Below are 20074 nucleotides of genomic sequence, written 5' to 3'. Positions count from 1 at the left end.
TCCATTACAGCGTGCGAGTGTGATTAAGTGCCGTCGCTGCAGAGGAAGAGCAGAGGGCCTCGGAGTTTCCTGAGCTGGACGTGGGGGGGCTCGGCTCTCTAAACCCTCGTCTTTCCATCCTCTGTCTTTTGGGGAAGTCAAAAGAGACACTTCTTTCTCCAAAGTCAGAGTTATGGTCCACAGTTTTTCTTGCTCTTAAGGAGGAATTGCATAATGAGTTATAACAAACTCTAAAAGTTGGAGAGTGCCTTTTCCATCGCCGCTTTAATTCTTTGATCTAAGCCTGCTCCTTTAAAGCTCTCAGCACCTTCGACAACGTGCTCATGACCGAGAGGCAAAGGGAGAGGACTTTGGTAATTGCGGAAATACTTATGTGATTTAAACAAGATATTCCGCTTAAACACTTTGAGGCTCTCCTCATTGGACCAGGGCACTCATTTAGACTAAATGTCTGAAAGCAGTACAAAAAAAAGGCCTTACGCCGGTCACGACTTCTCAGACACAAAGGCGCTCATAGATAAATAAATCCAAACGACAGACACAAGTTAAATTACGTGCAAGCCTTTTATTTTTGCCGCAAATACAACACAGATACATTCAGACATGTAGTGTCCAAAACAAGGCAACAAATACATCAAGTCAACCCCAGCTCACTGCCAAAAGACTACAGATCCCAGAGATGTTAAGGCAGAATGCAAGAGTGTGTGTGTGTGTGTGTGTGTGTGTGTGTGTGTGTGTGTGTGTGTGTGTGTGTGTGTACACATGGCAAATAAATAGTGATGGCATGGTGTCAGGACAGTCCACACTTCTCTGACTAGGTCAACAAACCAAGGCCAGGTGGAAAAGATTCTACCGCTCAATAAAATGAAATATGTAATTAAAATTTAAATAAATCACTTTTAACACAAATATGCCAAAAAACATCCACTGAAAAATCTCAGCAGGGTTTCAAAGGATAAGTTCACATTTGTTTCAATCCGTCTTAAAAAATAATAGACATGTATTGAACCTCAGAAAAATGGTTTGCAGACAAGAGTCAATGTATAAATGCATTTGAATAAACGTTGTGAATGTATCCGTCCCTTTTGCAACCAAGCTGAAGATGTCAATGTACACGAGTTTTAAGGCAGACCTGAAAAAGGCTGTTAAGACATTTTCACCAGATGACAGGGCATTTTCTTTGCTCCATATAAACCTTTTTGTAGCCAAAATATGTAGCCTTGGACATGAAACAATATGAACCCATCCTCTTACTTACAAAGCTTGCAAGCCAGCAAAGTGGAGAGATCCCCTGTCATAGGGCGTAACACAAACTGTACATTTACCGGTACTCCAAACTTATCTACAAAATCTACAGTGTTCATCTACATGTGGGCTCCCGTTATCTCAGCAAAGTCACAAATGTGCAAGATCCCAAATCTATCGACAACGTCATATCTCATCACTCAAATAAATTATATAAGCTATCTGAAATTGTCTTTGTGCTAATAAAGTAAAGCTTCAAATGATTTTTTTGGGTTGATTCAACCACTGAGTGCTCGTTAGTGTAAGACAGAGAAGCAAAGCAGCCGAAGGAGCAGAGAGGGAGCGCAGCGTGTATCACCATACATGGAGCGGAAACAACACAGGTTACACTGAGTCATAGACATGTGCTCACCCCCTCTCTCTCCTACACACACACGTCAAGAAGAGGACACACATGTCCATATTCACAGCTGATCTCACACACACGCGCACGCCTTCTACTGAAACACATTCAAGTGTCCATAAATAAGCCCTCAAGGATAAAAAGAAGGAAATAAACAAATCTAATTTCCCCAACAGGCCTCTCTTGGCTTCTCCCTTTTTGGAAAGTAAGTCAAACTTATCTTGACACGCACTTGTTTAGGAAAAGCATGAACTAGGCAATGTTTCATTCAAAGCTGGCTGAAGCTAGACCCACAGTGGAGACTACAAACTAAAACAGTCCCTTTGGAAAAGTGGTTGTAAACTTCAAATAAACATCAACAAACATCCCTAAGTCTGTACCTCTGCACACAGACATACAGGCAGGCGTAAAGTGACACCCTCGTGATGGAGGTCAGAGTCTCCACACAGTCATTGGAGGATAAACTAGTGATCATTTAGATATAAATGCACAGTGGAAGTGTTCCCTCTGCAGGCCCAGTTACCTGCTCACACCCAGAGGTCCCCGTGTGAGAGCAGCTCTCTACACGGGCTCTGCGCTGGTCTGATGCTTCAGAGCGATGGTGACTGAGAGAGGCTGAAGAGCTGCCATCACTGAGGTTCATCTTCAAGCCGCTGTGATCAGTTCTTTCACCAGATCTCTAGGTAACCGGTACACAAAACATAAAGTCAACCTTTCGGCTTAATAGGAGTCTAAACTAAACCAAATAAAGAAGCAAATAATAATAATTAAACAACATATTTGTACGTTTATCTAATGCATTCTTTGGGTGAGGCGATACTGAGGCAACACACACACTACTTGCTTTGTCTCTGCGGTGGCACAGGGCGAATGTCCTCGCACACACTTTGATTTGTAATAAATAAGCCACACTATCGCACTTTGTGACATGTTTGTGATTAAGATAAACATCGGAACAAAGGCTGCAAATAAAGATAATTGTTTCAGTTAGTTAGATTTGTTTTAAAGGGTACAACAACCTTGAGGCTCTGCATCAGAAACTGGTTGGGAAGATTGGAAACAACACAGAAAAACTTAAATAATGTTACATTTCTTCTTTTTCTATTCTTAAAATGTCTGTTAGGTTATCTTATAATTATGCAAAATGCCTTTAACGGGTTAAGACATAAGATGTTCTTAACCCGTTAAGCCCTGAGCCTGTTTTTCAGGCCTCAGGCTCGAAAATGACATTCCCAGAACAAATGACTATAACTTCACTTCTAAAAAAGGATGAATTCATAATCTTTTTTCTCAAAACAATGATAAACCTGTGAGTTGGATGTAGAAGTGTCAGAATCAATTCTAGATGTTTTTTATTTTAAAGTAAATTCAGATTGAACATAGTAAAAAAAAAATGTAAATTATAGTTTCCGTCCAAAGAAACCCATTACTTATAGTGAAAACCACCCTTGAATGATGGGATAGCAGACTAACAGCTTTATGAATCCAAACTATAACATAATAAGTACCCTGTATCAAGATTGATGCAAAACAAGTGAAATTTGACCTTTTTATAGAGGTTTAGAAAAAAAAACACCTCTGGGGTCATTTGGGTGGATTTTCCATATCTCTGGAACTCATTGGTCGATGTTGGTAATTGACACCTCTTTTGAACTGATAGAGCCAATAGAATCGAGGGGAGGTTCCTAAGTAAGGGATAATGTGCAGCGACGTGGTCATTATGGGGAAAAGAACACCGACAGGCTGATCAGGAGCCCAATGCGAAGCGGAGGGATCTAGATCGACATGAATCGAGTATTCAACTAAACCATGTAATAAATCCATCTAAACATTACCATTGGTGATTGAGAGTGATGCGTAGCCAGAATGCCCCGGAACCGGAAGCTGTCATACACTCTCGTAGCCATCATAGCAGCTAATGTGAAATCTCCGTTATTGACATAAAATGGAATGATGGATTATCAGGAATCCTTTCAAAGTGACACAGAGACATTGGATTAACCTTCAGCAGCGTCGTTATTGTTTTAATGCCATTGAACACAACTTTTGATCAGAAAACAACAGAGGTAAGACGTTTTTAGCCGTTTTGGCTCCGTAAAGCAAATGTTGTTGTTGTTGTTTGTTGTAGTTTCGCCGCGAGCTCTGATCGCTCAGTGATGATACTTATATGTCTGGAATCTGTGGAATGTCAGCTCACTAATCGATATCTTGTTTGTGCAGATCCGGTAAGTAATAAGGGTATTTTACCTTGAGTTCTATGCTAAGGTCTATGCTTTTTTCGCTCAGGGCTAATTCAGAGCCTTTGATATTAATATTGTCTGAAAGCTGAGTTTCTTCCCGTTAAGTGGGTATGACACATTCATAGTTTGTTAAATATTAAGAAGCCCTCAGACGCTGTTTCTTGCAAGATGTTGCGTTTTGCCCCCGCCCGTGGGGCCGTGGGGTTTAACTGGTTAATGTAACACTGATTGTCCCATTGTCTCTGAAGGTTACCTGTAGCTGTGCTTTAATCCGTCTCCTCCTCCTCTCTCCTGTCTTTCTGAGGCGCAGGCATCACAGACGTCCCTAACAAACCTCTCCTCACGATGTAGGGACACGAAGGACCGCTGGGGATGTCGGCAAAACCTGCAGGACGGGAAGAAGGGCCGACAGGTGGATAAATAAGAGGATTAGGGGGAAAGAAGATGAAGAACAGAGTGATGAAGAACAGAGAGCAGGAACAGCAGGAACTTTTCTGTACAGTCACAAGCGAGATTCAGATACTTGGAGACTGTGCCCATAAACACTTCTGACAGTCGGGCTATTTATAATCCAGCTTTCACCGCATGGCTCTCATTGTGCAGCTGGAACACATGTTTCTTATGTGTGTGTGTGTGTTTTATTTTCTTCACACACAAAGTTACAGAAACAAAGTTACCTTTCATGACGACCTCCGGCAGTCCGTAGGGTTCGTACTCCGTGTCGTCGAAGGCGGCCGACAGCTGCGTCCTGTTGCGACGGATTCGTTCAGCCAGACTGGCCGGGTCAGACGGGATGGGGAAGGAACCCGAAAACAACACCTTGAGTCCTAACTCTGCTGCCTCAGATCGTGTGATAGGAGAGACAGGAGGGGATTCTACCAACTCTTCCTCCTCCTCTTCCTCAGTCTGTGTGTGCGCACAGTGGAGTTCAGGTGGAGCACTGCGAGGGTTCAAACTCTCTTCCGTTTGACTGCTGACACTTTTCATTTCTGTCCTGCCATGTTTCCCTGAGGAACCATGGGTTGTGTTTGTTTCGCTGGTTGCTGTGAGAGCATCAGGTCTGGCCTCAGGAGGACACTCAGATGATATGGTCTGCTTCGGCCACGAGACCTTCAGGGACTCTTTGGTGGAATGTGGTTGCCCTGTTTTCTCAGAGATCATTTGGATAACTTCAGTGTCTCTCCTCTCTTTGTGTTGTGTTTGAAACGTGTTGGTCTGATGCAAGAAGTTGATCTCCTGGTTTTCTTTTTCAGACTCCTGAGTCAAAAGAAACAAGACAATGTAAGGCCTAATCCACAAAGACGTGTGCACAATAATCGAAACAAAGTATTTTTTTTATATTCCCCTAGTAACGACAAGAACTGAGGATAGGCAGGTGTTTTTTAGTTTAGATACGAAAAGGAGTTATGGACACGCTTCATAGGGTTCATAGAGAGAAACATTTATAAAACGAGGCCACGCTTTATTAATCTGTGCACACGATATACTTTCTCATGAAGAATATGTCCGATCGCCAGGGCGCGCGCGTGCGTGTGTGTGTGGGCATTTGTTTATGATAGTGTTGTTCGTTCCGGTGCACTCCAGCAGGACTATAGCACTACATCGAGATTAAGATTAAACGAATTTCTTCCACTTGGGAATACACATATAACTATGGAGAACCAGATTTGTGTAAATTACTGTTCATGGTAATTTGAAAACAAATGCCACACAAACACACCGAACACACACACATCATGCGCCCTGGTGACCGGACATCTCCTTCATAAATCGAGTAATAGGGGGAATACTCTGGTAGTTCGATGTGTGTGTGGTTAAACGTAGCAGCCTTGATCTCTATTCAGCTGTTCTAAGGAAGGGACACACAGTGAAGTAAACAGTAAAAGGCTCTTCTCAGATTCTGCTGAGTTACACGTTACTGCCTCCAGTGCCCTGTACGACGAAGCCAGTTCAACAGACCCTGGATATGTTTGAGTTACCCGGCTTAACTAATCCTAACAAACGCGATCTCGCTAAGCGGTCCTACGAAGCTGGTTATCAACTCAGTAAATCAACCAGGGTTTCTCTGTCCGCCTGAGAGCGCGTTCACTTGAAAGGGACGGGGTTAGCAACATTTGACCAATCACAAACATGGAGAAGCGTGCTGACAGCGCAACGTCACACTTCATGGATGAATAGTAAATAGCAAATCCTGCTTCGTAGTACAGGCCACTGGTTCATAAAGTGAAGGAGGTTTTCCATCTATAAAACAGCTGTGGGCAGCAGATACTGTGAGAGTCACGGACATTAATTCAAAGATCAAAACAGACTGGTTTATAGACTTCTGTTTTGCAAATCTGGTGCTTAAACAAATAGCTCTAAACCCCTGACCAAAATGTCCCTAAATTAAGTCTGAGTTTGAAATATATCTCAAATAATGTATGCACTGCCATTTCTCCACATAAACATAACAGTCTGCAATGAAACGGTTGTCTGTTCTCCACTTCCTACTTGGCGCACCGGTAACTTTCTCGTGCGAACGAGAAACTAACGAAATACTTTCTCTTTCGCTGGAAATACTATCTCGTGCGCACGAAATACTATTTCGTGCGAACGAAAAAGTACATTGTGCGCACAAGATACTTTTTTTCTCTCTCCATGAACCTTTAGGGGCTCCGTATAATTCACTTCAGAAACACTTTTTGTTATATTCCATGGAATGCTCTTAACATCCCAATAGTAATGAATATATTAAATGCTTTGACAATAAATACATCAAAAAATGCTGTAAAAAGCACGACCAATTATTTTAGCAGCTAAAATAACTGGATGGCCTACCTGCCTGTCAGCCTTCCATCTTGTGCACAAACTTATCTCGTGCCCTCATTAGTCATGTGCGCGTTCGTGTGTGTTGGAGGAGGGGCTCTATAAGGAAGTCTGAAGGAAGGGGCAGATTTTTTTCGGTTGTGTATTTTTCAATTCTAGCGCACTCGAGCATTCCTTTAACCTTAGCAGTGGACTGGTATGGCAGTGAGTCATCCTTAAAGGGAAACTAACCTTGTCGATGGTGTCAGTGTCCCGATTGTTTTGAAGAAGCTCTGCAGTGTTTTTGGAGGGATGGAGACTCTTGGGTTCGGGCAGGTTGCTGTGCTGAAGTCTTTTGGTAAAACAGCAAACACATGTAATCAAAGCATGAACAAAGGAAAACAGAGGCTTAAATACAGACACCCTAAAGATATGCATTTAACAGTTTCCTGTAAGTTAATGCCATATATTTATATAGTTTCTGTAGCTCTGAGAGAGTGAGTGTGTTACCTGGAGAACAACATGCGGCCCTGCAGCTTGTTGGAGGAGCAGGACAGGAGTAACTCGTCTTCTCTGATGACGGTCACATATTCGGGGCTCTCCTGCAGACCCAGGGGAGGCGCCGGGCCCGGGGTCATCTCATCCCCCGGCTGCTGGTCTGCCTGGGACCGTCTGACAGCAGGAATCTGTTCTGGGGTCTCAGACTGGTTGTCTGTGTTGGGAAGGGTCTGGTCGCGTGTTGGGGCTTGTTTGGAGGCCAGTCTCCACATGACGAGCTCCTGGGACTGCTGCTGGGTCTCTGCGGAGAGAGAGCGCAGCCTCCTCTGCAGCTCCTCCACCTGGACAGGAGGGAAAGCACAGGACACAAGGAATCACATACTACTCACTTTGGAAACACAGGAACAAAATATTTCAATACCAAGCCCCCAGGAAGTGTGCCAACATTCGTTGTGTCCAAACGGCGGTACTGCAACTCCCGTATCAGTCCGTGACGTCACCCGGCCCAAAACAACTTTTCCCCATTGGATTTTTTTTTTTTAAACTAAATAAACTACCCCAGTATTAACTATATTATAGCCCTTATTATAATCATTTGGTCCTTAAAGTTGTAAAATGCACTAAAAGCCGAATCTAGATTTATTTTCTCTCTCCATTCATTCTAGTGAGCCAAGAGTGGGAGCTCGGGGGGCGGGGCTTAAGGGGCGCATGCTCTGTGAGCGCACATACGGGTTCTTCTGCTCTGGCAGCCAGGCATGATGGGTAATCTGTGACGTTTTGCTCTCTCAAAAGTTGGGCCATTTTGTCTTCCTGCGCCAATGAGCAGCTCTCATAGGAAAGAACGAGACCCCGCCTCCCACGCTGTATCCAGTTCTTATTATACATCCATGATCAATACTTCCAAGGTAATGTAGGAACTAGGAAAGAGTTTATGTTGGTGTCAAAACAAATAATTCTGAATAAACTGTTTTAATTACCGTACTCAATCTTTTATATTTCATTAACTTGAACTATTTCTGTCTCTGTTCTTCAGTTAGATATGTCTCAGTTTAGTGTTTGGCGGTAGAACCCCGTCACTACCTGTTGATGCAGTCGGTCGATCTGAAGCTCTGCCTCCTGCTCCTCTTCAGCCTTTGAAGTCCTCCCATCGTCCCGTTCTGAGTCTCCACCTTCATCTCCCCTCCCGCTAACATCCTGCGGGCGTGCGTCAGAGCTGATGTCAGTCGGCACACTAGGTGACCTCTGTTCCACCAAGCAGCACACAGCAGCATTTCCTGTGTCTTGGCTTTGTTTAACTGAGTCGTGTTTGTTTTCACTGTCAGTGTGTGCAGCTGGGGCCCTGGAGTCTGAGATACTCACTCCTTCTAGTCTCAGCTGCTGATTGGCCAATAGTGCGAGCGGTTCTGCATTCACATCTGCCGTTCCTCCACCTTGAGTCTCACCCATCACACAAGCAGAGTCTTGGTTAATCTGAGTCACACTCTCTAGTTGACCTGCTTCTCTCTCAGAGACACCGTCTTTAGCTGAGTTTGTCTCGAGCACAGTGACCGCACACTTATTTTCCTGATGTGACTGAATCGACCTCTCAACTCGTGTCTCTTGTTGTTCACCATGCTCCACCTCTTTGACCGTCATCCCTTCTCTTTTCTTCTCCTCAGAGTGGGTCTTGAGCACTTCCAGCTCTTGCTTGTGGCGCTGCAGTTCCTCTCCCTGGCTGAGGAGGGCGCTGTCCTTCTCCTGCAGCTCAGCTAACAGACCAGAGATGTGCTGGCTCTGATTCTCAAAGGCCATGGTGAGCTGCTTTGTCTGACGTGTCACCTGAGAAGAATATAATAAAAAGGGCAGACGAAAGGAGAAAAGGTTTATTAGAAAACAGGCAAGAAGCCACTAAAGCCAGGGTGTTACTGTGTTTTAGAACAGCTACCACAGCACAACTTCAAAGAATGCTAAAGTTTTTGTTTCCATTCGCTGTATAATGGTACAATAGGAAGTGAATGCTATTATTTTAATGACTTCTGTCTGTATCCTCACCGGGTGCACAGCCTCCCATTTGATCTGAGAACAGCAACCTCAAAGTAAATAATATATTATCATTTTTAAAATTTGATTATAATTTTGGGCAATTGTAATTTTTCAGTAGTATTACTGTTCATGCATGTTTTATTGTTTTATGGTTCAGTGATACCTTGTTTTTAATTATGTTCCTCATTTGTTATTGTTCTTTTTAAACCTTTATTCAACCAGGTGGTCCCATTGAGATCATCGATCTCTTTTTCAAGGGAGACCTGTCCGACATGGCCGCAAGTAGTTTACAACGTGAACAGAAAACAGATAACACAAAAGGACATCGTATTTACAGGGCTATATGTACATATCTAGAGACATTGACAAGTACCAACAGTACCAAGTACCAACAGTATCAAGTACCAACAGTACCAAGTACCAACAGTATCAAGCACCAACAGTGCCAAGCACCAACAGTACCAAGTACCAACAGTACCAAGTACCAACAGTACCAAGTACCAACAGTGCCAAGCACCAACAGTACCAAGCACCAACAGTACCAAGTACCAACAGTATCAAGTACCAACAATATCAAGCACCAACAGTACCAAGTACCAACAGTGCCAAGCACCAACAGTACCAAGTACCAACAGTACCAAGTACCAACAGTATCAAGTACCAACAGTGCCAAGCACCAACAGTACCAAGCACCAACAGTACCAAGTACCAACAGTATCAAGTACCAACAGTATCAAGCACCAACAGTATCAAGCACCAACAGTATCAAGTACCAACAGTGCCAAGCACCAACAGTACCAAGCACCAACAGTACCAAGTACCAACAGTATCAAGTACCAACAATATCAAGCACCAACAGTACCAAGTACCAACAGTGCCAAGTACCAACAGTACCAACAGTATCAAGGGCCAATCCGATCAGAAATTTAAGAAAACCGTGGATTTGTGGATCTTCAAAGAGCCCGATTACAATGGCCAGACAGGCAAACAATTATATTAAGCCATTGGAAATCGACGAGTGGGCTTGATATATGGTTAAATATAGCAGTAGGCGATCGATATCCAGAGATGAGAGTAACATCTACGTCACTTTACGGCTCCGCCCACTTTTGGGGTAAACAAAGCTGTAATTTGAACGGCGATCGAGCCTGAAGCCACAGAGCTCTTCTTTTACTGTCCTTTCTTCTTAGAGGAAGTCCAGAAACACTGAACTCTGGATTTGTTTTAATGTTTGAGGAGCAATAAACGACACAGCAGTTTTTTGGCATGATAAAACTATTATTTTCCGCCTCGCTCATGAGAGTAACAGCTGGCGAAATTACGGCCTCGCCTACTGATTTTAATTTAACCATATATCGAGCCGGATCGCCGATTTCAAATGATTTAATGTAATTGTTTGCATGTCTGGTCATCGTAATCGGGCTCTTTGAAGATCCAAAAATCCACAGTTTTCTTTAATTTCTGATCGGATTGGCAAAAACTTCAGAATTTGTATTGACCGCCGTTCAAATGACAGCGTTGTTTTCCCCCAAAAGTGGGCGGGGCCGTAATTTTTGCCCGGAAGTGACGTAGGTGTTACTCTCATCTATAGGATTGAGTCTATTGAGGACTAAAGTGTTGTGATTCAGTAAATAACCGTTTTCTTTCTATATTCTCCATATAAATTGTTATATAAACAAACTTAACGTAGTAAATATGATGTATGGTATCCACCGTGACATACCTGGCTCTGCAGCGCCTCCAGTTTAACCTGGTACTGATTTGCACGTTCTGTCTCCTTTGCAGTCTGCTTCTGCAGGCACTCCACCTCTTTAGCAACATTTGAAGAGGTGGTCTCAACCTCCTGCAGATCAGAAAGGGATTGGTCTGACGGGGAAGACCCTCTCAGATAGTTTTGCTGGTGGTCTTCACGGTCAGAGGCGGTGTGCCCCTCATTGGACAGAGGTGAGTGTACAGACTCTATCACTGTTTGATCCCCCTGGGTCATGAGACCGCCTGAGGCCTGAGACGCCAGCATGTTGCGCTGGTTGGTGGACTGGCAGAAGAGGAGGTGCTGCTCCGGGGAGGGGAGGAGCTTGTTGTCACAGCGATCGATGTTGGAGTTGAACTCATCGTCACGGAGAGACAGGTAAGTTAGCGGGCTGTTGGCAACTGAGAGTTTGTCCTCTCCCAGCGAGTCTTCTTCTCTGCTGAGCTTCAGTTCCTTCAGCTCAGCTTGAAGTTGTTCCAGCTGCTCCTGGTCTGTCTCTGTCCTTTGCCTTCTCTCATCTTCCTCTCTTCCTCTCTCTTCTCGTTCAAAAGCCAGCTGGGCTTTAACCTCCCCGAGCTGTTTCTTTAGCTGGATATTAAGTTCCATCATTTCACTCTCCCGGTCTTCTAGTGCTTTGTTTTTCCCCTCCTCCTGTTCCTGGATCTCCTTCCTTTCGGTTTCCTCTCTCCCTCTTGTCATCTCCGTCTCCAGAGCAGCCATGGCCTTCCTCAACCTCTCCGTCTCCTCCTTCTCACTCTCCAGCTGAACCCTCCACTGCTTCTCCTGCTCGTCCTTCTCTGCAGTCTGGCCGGCAAGTTTGCGGCCGAGTTGTTTCAGCCGGGTCCTGGCTTCTGTCTCCGCCCGTCTTTGAGCTTCCAGGTCTTCAAGTCGTTTCTGCAGTTCTTCCTCTGCGTCCTGTAGCTCTGACCGCAGTGAGGCATTCTCCCTTTTGAGATCTTCAGAGGGCTTGAGTGAAGGAGTTTCTTCAGCACAAAGGTTTGGACTACATTGATCAACATCCATGGATATGTTAGTGGGCGTACCAGCATCAGAGGGAGAGGAACTAGAGAGGGCTTCATCAAATGTGTGCTTGTTTGTCCCAGTAATGTCACTCTTTATCACTTCATTTCTACTGTTGTTCTCCTCACTACTGTTTCCTCTGTGTCCCCCCCCCCTGTGAAAGCACTCAGAGTCAGGGGAGAGGCGGTCAGTGATGTGTTCTGCATCTCTGCCTTCGCCCGGCTCTCTGTCCGCGGGGTAAGATGCTGCGATCTCGGCCATTCTCTTTTCCAAATCCAGGTCCTCCTCCCTCTTCTGCTCGGCTAAGGTGGCAGCGCGGGGCCTCTTGATGTGAGTTGGTGGACCAGAATGTGGAGAGTAAGAGGGGTGAGGAGAGAAACTCTGTCCAACAGGGCAAAACTGGACGGGTTGGTGGGGGGGTGCCTGGACAGCTTTTTCCTCTGGAGTTAAAAGAGTTTTAAAAAATCTGATTAAAATAAATAAATAACAGCAAACAACAATACACAAAGAAATGACAGGCAGGAGGAAAAAGCAATGAACGTGTGTGCATTGCTGGAATAGTTATTTTGTTTCGATTCTTTTTCATGGATGGTGTTTCATTGGTCAGCAGGGGGCAGCGCTGGGAAGAGAGACTTCCGCATTTGTGGAGATTTTACATGATGGGAGCATTTTACACAGCAAAACCAACAATATCAAGCACTCGTTAGGACTCGTGGACTTGACCCTAGTCCCTAACTTTAGGGAAGATTGCTTGGAGGATAAAAAAATATAAATTAAATAGTTTTTCATGTTAAAGCCTTTAACCAACATCATCCCTCAGTCTGTTAAAATAATGCAACTGTTGTTTTTATGAGAAAAAAACTCTAGAATAATTGAAAATACTTTTGATTTTAATTCATTAAAAAACTGGGCAATAAACCAGATATACAAAACATGGAAAAAGGTCAAATCTGGGGAACATTTGTATAAACTGCAATTATGAAGTGAGTGATATAGATTGAAAGCCTGACAAAATACATAATTTATGCTGTAATGGCTTTGGGATCAAGGTGTGTGGTTTCAATGAGGACATTTGTGTGTCTGTATTCTGGTTACACAGTTAATACAAGCTTATTATAGAAGCTGGAGTTAAACCTAAAACATTTGTGAATAATACATCTAACCGCCTTATCAAAATGATAACGCTAATGCAGAAGTTATTTAACTGATAACTCTTAGGGATATGTCCCTCCTCACCCTGCAGCTCTTTGAGGAGACGAAGGGCGTCGGCTCGCTCCTCTGCCAGCCTCCTCCCCTCCTCCTCCAGAGCGCGCTCTCTCTTCCTGCTCTGCTCCAGACTGACGGCCACACCCTCAGCCTCACGCAGCGCTTCCTAAGAGGGTAGACATACAAAACAGGTGGGTTGATTCCAGGGAAATGATCAGACTACATGGAGTGCTCAGTTCTCAGTTGAACCTTTGTATTACATAACAACACAACATGTTTCATTAAACCCCAACATCAGCCTCAACACAGCAAGTCTACCAGATGTATGTTCATGATAAGACATCATTTCTTGTGATCAGTTTAAAGCTAATCCACTAATGAGTATCAATCTGTGGAAAATGTCATTAAAATGTTTGCTCTTGGCATGGTCGACTTCCAGATAAGGAACAAAATAATCTGTGATAGCTCTGTAATCACAGATCCACATGAACACAGTTTCAACATAGCAACAAACCACAGGCCAACAAGCCACAAATAAAGGCAGCATTTAATGCTGACGTTGCAAGCAGTTAAGGAACTTAACAATCGGTGCAATGCGGCATTTACTTATTATTATTTTTTATAATTCCTTTGTTAGGAAAATCTTACACTGGCATATGGCACATTCAAATGTTGTTTAAAATGTATGGAGTTCTCTATATACCCACAGCTCAGCTAATGAATAATTAAATGAAGTGAAACACTGACTCACTATTCTCAGCCCCTTCAGGGTGCGTGTGTGTGTGTGTGTGTGTGTGTGTGTGTGTGTGTGTGTGTGTGTGTGTGTGTGTGTGTGTGTGTGTGTGTGTGTGTGTGTGTGTGTGTGTGTGTGTGTGTGTGTGTGTGTGTGTGTTACCGTCAGCTTGGCTTGTGTATGTGCCTCTTTCTTCTGGCTCTCCTGCAGCTGTCCCTCCGTCCACTTTAGTTTGCCTTTCAGAGTGTCCAACTCTTTGTCCAACGCCTGCTTCTGCAGAGACAGCTGACAGGGGACATAACGACTCAGTAGCTGATTCAAACAGGGAGGAAGATTTGAAGTAACGGGTAGAAGAAACAAAGATGATAGTAGGAGGTAAAACAACAAAAAAGACATAAATAAATGAGTAGCTGCTCAGGGGCAGGTATCAGGGGCGGGTATCAGGGGCGGGTATCAGGACCAGGTATCAGGACCAGGTATCAGGACCAGGTATCAGGACCAGGTATCAGGGGCAGGTATCAGGACCAGTGAAGGGACGGGAAGCAGGAGGGCGACCAGTGATCAATGAGGAGAATAAGCTGTCTACCTCTGGGGAAGTGAAGAAGCAGATCGGACCGTTTTATCAGGGGCAGGTATCAGGGGCAGGTATCAGGGGCAGGTATCAGGACCAGGTATCAGGGGCAGGTATCAGGGGCAGGTATCAGGGGCAGGTATCAGGGGCAGGTATCAGGACCAGTGAAGGGACGGGAAGCAGGAGGGCGACCAGTGATCAATGAGGAAAATAAGCTGTCTACCTCTGGGGAAGTGAAGAAGCAGATCGGCTTCCCACCAGTGCTCATAGAAAATGCACATGATGTCATAGTACACGTGGTCGATGTTAAAGGGAATGTTTTTGTAGAGTGCAGTGCATTCAATTTCAGTAGTCACATCACATTCAAAGTAAATATTCTGACAATCAGTTCATTGTTAAAATAACCTTTCATGCAACATGATAGAAAATGCTGTTTTCAGCTCAGACCAAACAATCATTAAAGAACAAAAATATGAAATGTTATCAATAAATCAAACATTTAGTTGCAGTCAGCAATCTTCTTGGAAATTAAGGTTTTGTGTCCGTTTTTCTGGGTAAAATTAATGTTCCTGCAGCACACAAGGCTATAATGATATGACGTTTGACAATTATTGAAATTAGCCCATTTACTGGATTCACATTTCAAGTTAAACGGCATGCTTATGCAACACAAACTCCTCAAAGAGCTGTGTAAATTGGTCACATGAAATATGCGATATCGGCAGTTGAGTGTGAGGGTGATTTGATCGGCACAATCTGTGTTTACTCTCTGTAGCCTTGCCAGATTATATCAAGATAACATCTGTGTGGTTTGTAAAAGCGCTTGCAGTAAGGCTTTAGGGGACACTGAGGGCTGAATGAATGCTCATTGTTCAGGCGTTTGTCACCGTGTCTGAAAGGATAGGATATTTCATTTGTATGCATGCTCACCCTCAAGGGATTTAAATGTGTATTATTGTTCTGCTGATAACAAATAAATACCACAGCATTCCTTCACTTAAATAATAGCCAAATAAAAAAAATACAGCACCATGTTTCCAAGCACAAATACAGACCTTCATCTCGACAGTCATTCAACTTGCCTCAACACACCGTCCTGCAGATCTCTCATCTGCCTTCACACCTCCCTTACTACGGACTTTTTACTATTTCTCACACACAAGTTAAGTGTTTGTTTCACGCTCTCATCAAAGCATTCTGCACCCTCACACTTAGTCACGCGGTCATTACCTTCACTGCTCAACCTTTCCACTGGGGAGAAACCGAGAGGAGAGGAGGACGAGGCGGAGAGGACAGCGGGTGGGGGGGATAAAAGAAACAAGACACACAGAGGGCAAGAAAGTAAAGCAGAAACAGTGAGAAAACAACACGGGCAAGAAGCAAGTGTGGGAGAAGAAGCAAGAAGAGTTTATTGAACTTTAGCTTAAAAAGTACAAGGAGAATTAGAGAGGGAGGGAGGAGAAGGGAGAAAGAGAGAAAGCAGGAAAGGAGAACAGGAAACGGCTGCAAAGACTGCACATTTATCAACCGAAATAAAATGAATTTTGGTCCACAGTTTCCAGTGTTGTTAGATATCTGAATTAAAACTGTTGAACAAGGTACATTTAATTGTAAAAATAAAGAGGAAGCATAACCGTGTTGATGTTCCTGTTCCTGGGTGTACCTTGTCGGCCTGGGCCTGCAGGGTGTGGTGCAGCGTGCGGGCCTGCTGGAGCTCCTGGTTGAGCTTATTCACCTCCTGCTGATGCTGCTTCTCCAGACTCTGCCTCTCCTTCTGCAGCTCCGTCAGGTCCTGGAGGCAAACACACAAACACAACCACATCTGAGAAACTATGTTCTTCAGCTGTGATGATAACACAGTATTGTTTCTTAGAGTGGAATGGAACAAAAAGCAAACTGGACACCAATCTGAAACTCCCTCTTGCTTCCTTAAAACCCTTAGATGCATAAGTGGGTCTTTTTTGACCCGGCAAGGTGGTTTTCTTGAAGTATCTTTGTAATTACATTTTTTTTATCATTTCATATTCCAGCTATTCCTCAAAAAACATGTTTTGGATATCATGCCATTCACATTTTAAATGTACATTGTATACATTTTAAGAAATTGTAGTTTTTGTATTACTACCCCAAGCTTCCATAAGTGGGTCAAAAATGACCCGCATGCATTTTCTATGGAATCCTCTGGGAACCTTTGATTCTTATCACCTGTTGCTGTCAGGAATACATTCACTGTAGGACACACAGACTATATCACAAGTGACACCTCTCATGAAGATTATTTTACACAGCCAGATCTGATACCTATCAGTATGATAATAATAATAATAATAATAATAATAATAATAATAATAATAATACATTATATTTTTATAGGGCTTTTCAAGGACTCAACATTGCTTTACAATATAAGGGAAGGTTAGGGTGGGTAGGACTATCAAACTTGATCAACCGGCATGGATTGATGGGGGGTGGCCGATGAGTAGACAAGAGATGAGTTTTGAAAAGGGACTGGAATACTTTGAGGGTCTCAGAATAGCAGAGATCTTTGCATCAATATGACAAAACGTTTTTTTTCTAAATGTAAACAAATTTCTAAAGATTATAAATAGTGAAAAATTAAAAGGTGGGGTATGTAATTCACTTCAGAAACACTTTTTGTTATATTCCATGGAATGCTCTTAACATCCCGATAGCAATGAATACATTAAATGCTTTGACAATAAATACATAAAAAAAATGTCATCTGTGGAAGCCGCCCTCATTGGTCATGTGTGTGTTGGAGGAGGGGCTCTGTAAGGAAGTCTAAAGGAAGGGACAGATTTTTTCCGGCTGCATAGTTTCAAATTCTAGCGCACTCGAGCTGGTTTCTCCATTCTACCTTTAAATATAAAATATTTCTAGTGTGAACCAAAATATAATACTAAATATTATACAAGTGATTTTTCTTAACCAAAATGACAAAAATGGTTTAAAAACACATTATTCTAATACGGGTCCTTTTTGACCCACTTATGGAAGAGTGTAGGGTCCAGTCTAAGGGTTAAGCTCTTAGCTTCTCATTCCATTTCTCTTAATCTTACCAAATCTCTGACCAAATTAGCCATCAATCTCTACCCATCTCACCCTCTGATGCTGTTTCTCCAGCTCCTTGGAGCGTTGTTGGTGTTGCAGTCGGCTGCTCTCTGTGTTTTGCCTCTGACACTTCAGCTCCTCTTGTAGATGCTTCAGCCTCTGCTCCACTCCTGATGCCTGTCCACACACACACACACACACACACACACACACACACACACACACACACACACACACACACACACACACACACACACACACACACACACACACACACACACACACACACACACACACACACACACACACACACACACACACACACACACACACACACACACACACACACACACACACACACACACACACACACACACACACACACACACACACACACACACACACACACACACACACACACACACACACACACACACACACACACACACACACACATTAAAGGATCATTTTCTTTGCTGCCATCCTGGGCTTAGAGCCCTGCTAAATATTAGAATACTTTATTATTCCACATGTAAATAGACATAGGCATGTTTGTAAGTCACTTCTCAGAACCGGTTGTATTTGCTTTCAAAGTGATGCATTTCAACACTTTTGTTGTATTGTACTTTGTATCTTGTGATGCTGACACTGCATTTGACTTTCTGTCATGAGGAAATCCCTCACTCTTTTAGAGCTTAGCATAAATACTCTTTACAAACTAGACAATAGGAGAATTGGCCACCTCTCACAGTCTCTCTCCTTGGAATTGTTTGGGTAAAGGTTAGATTTCAAAGCTCAACTTGTTGAAGGTGCCTGAAAACAACCGATTGGGTAACAAGTATAATATTCCCAACACGTTTATATTTTTAGGAAAGTCAACGAGAAATGTTTTGACAAATTAGGCCAACACCCATTTTGTGAGGACTTGCTTTAGTAGCTGTGATAGTGGCTGCTTTTACCCGTTCGCTCTCCTGAGCCATGCGTGTGTGGGCCACGCTGAGCTCGTTGCGAGCTTTCTGAATGCTGACGTCCTTAACAGCGAGCTCCTTCTTGCTTTGCACCATTTCGTTCTGAATAGACTTCAACGCCTCGGCCTTCCCACATAGCTCCGCCTCCAGAGCAGACACTCGACTCTGCTCTTCTGATAAATACGCTGCTGTATGGACGAGACACACAGAGACATTTGGATTAATAAACTCACCTGAAGACCTTTCAAATACAACACTAAGACAAAGTCAGAGACGGTGAGTTTCACAAACAATCCTGTAATCGTATAGTAAAACAGGAATTAACGCCTGCTAACCATGTCTTTCCGAAATGTAATCAACTCATAATTTGATCCTATTAGACATTTGATGCGAAATGGTCCTAATTACTACACAGATTCTTGAGTTATGTCCAGAAATATGTCCAGGTGCACTTCAAACTGTTTCCACCCATTATCAGAAAGACAGGGTTCATATACTTTTTCACCAATGATTTTCAATTACTTTACCATGACTTCTCTATGACCTTTACCTAATTTTCCATGACCAAAAAAATGACTCTTTCTCAGCGGTACCACAGAAAATGGTTTATTTTACCATGGAACAGGAAAATAAGGTCTGCATATGAAACATGTTGTGCCTATCTAAGACAAATCAAATAGGCTTACTAGCTTCTACACGCTAAAGCAACTAAAATCTCTCACCAGCAAAATACCTCGTCAGTTAAATGCCATTTTACGTTTCATTACGATACGATTCAGTATTTATTATCAGCATAGTATTAGTATTTCGGCGATTAGATCAAATATAAATTATATTTGATGCAACTTTAGTTACATTTCCATGACTTTTCCAAAACTTTGGGAAAAATATTGTTTTTCATAACTTTTCCAGGGCCTGGAATTTTCATTTTGAATTTCCATGACTTTTCCAGGTTTTTAATGACCGTAAGAACCCAGGAGAGAATACCTTGATTTCCTAAAGTGACCACCAACAGACAACAACACAGTCAGGTCACCACTAATGGTGTCGATCCATAGAGACCAGATCATTGATGTCTGTGTGAACGAGCCTGTGACGTCAGGCTGATGGTTTCCAGAGCCAGGGAAAACGTAATGTCAATCCAACATGGACGTGTACATTTGTCCTGTACCTTTAATATCAACCAGTGTTTGACTTGTTTTAACTGAAGAGCCTCCATAGACTTACTATATGAATACCTTCAGTGATTACACTAGAGGGAAATATAATAAAATAATATGATAAAAAACATAGCAGCATTGACACTACACACACCACTCCCTTTATTCCAAAAGCTAAGAGAAGCACTTATTGTTCCACATTGAGCAGTGCCCTTCCTCCTCTGAACAAACACAGAGGGTGGCAGAGGGAAAGAACAGTGTTATATCATAATTATGAAGTGTACCAAGAGCCGCTGTACATCATAAAGCTGGCCTGCGAGCAAACAGAGAGTCTCCGGCTGAGCCAGAGATTTCAAAACAAACCTGTTATGTAACAAGTATTATTGAGGTTATACAGAGTGC

At 43.1% G+C, this 20074-nt stretch overlaps 1 protein-coding gene across 1 annotated transcript in view; it reads right to left on the bottom strand.

The window, feature by feature from the left end:
- Positions 1–545: 545 nt before the first annotated feature.
- The window catches only part of LOC117453718 (centromere protein F), a 22910-nt gene continuing 3381 nt past the window's right edge, over positions 546–20074 (bottom strand). Inside the window, exons 2-13 of the mRNA XM_034092666.2 lie at positions 18504–18700; positions 17596–17721; positions 16136–16264; positions 14064–14186; positions 13199–13334; positions 10916–12402; positions 8251–8988; positions 7183–7511; positions 6925–7024; positions 4566–5145; positions 4142–4273; positions 546–2327 (exon numbers count right to left, since the gene is read on the bottom strand). Of these exons, the coding sequence (XP_033948557.2) occupies positions 4155–4273; positions 4566–5145; positions 6925–7024; positions 7183–7511; positions 8251–8988; positions 10916–12402; positions 13199–13334; positions 14064–14186; positions 16136–16264; positions 17596–17721; positions 18504–18700 (4064 nt within the window). The 3' untranslated portion in view covers positions 546–2327; positions 4142–4154. The remainder of the gene's footprint in view (positions 2328–4141; positions 4274–4565; positions 5146–6924; positions 7025–7182; positions 7512–8250; positions 8989–10915; positions 12403–13198; positions 13335–14063; positions 14187–16135; positions 16265–17595; positions 17722–18503; positions 18701–20074) is intronic.

Source organism: Pseudochaenichthys georgianus, chromosome 10, assembly GCF_902827115.2.
Source record: "Pseudochaenichthys georgianus chromosome 10, fPseGeo1.2, whole genome shotgun sequence".
In the NCBI taxonomy this organism is placed as follows: domain Eukaryota; kingdom Metazoa; phylum Chordata; class Actinopteri; order Perciformes; family Channichthyidae; genus Pseudochaenichthys; species Pseudochaenichthys georgianus.
Note: the sequence above shows the minus strand (reverse complement) of the source record. Positions and strands in the feature narration are given on the sequence as shown.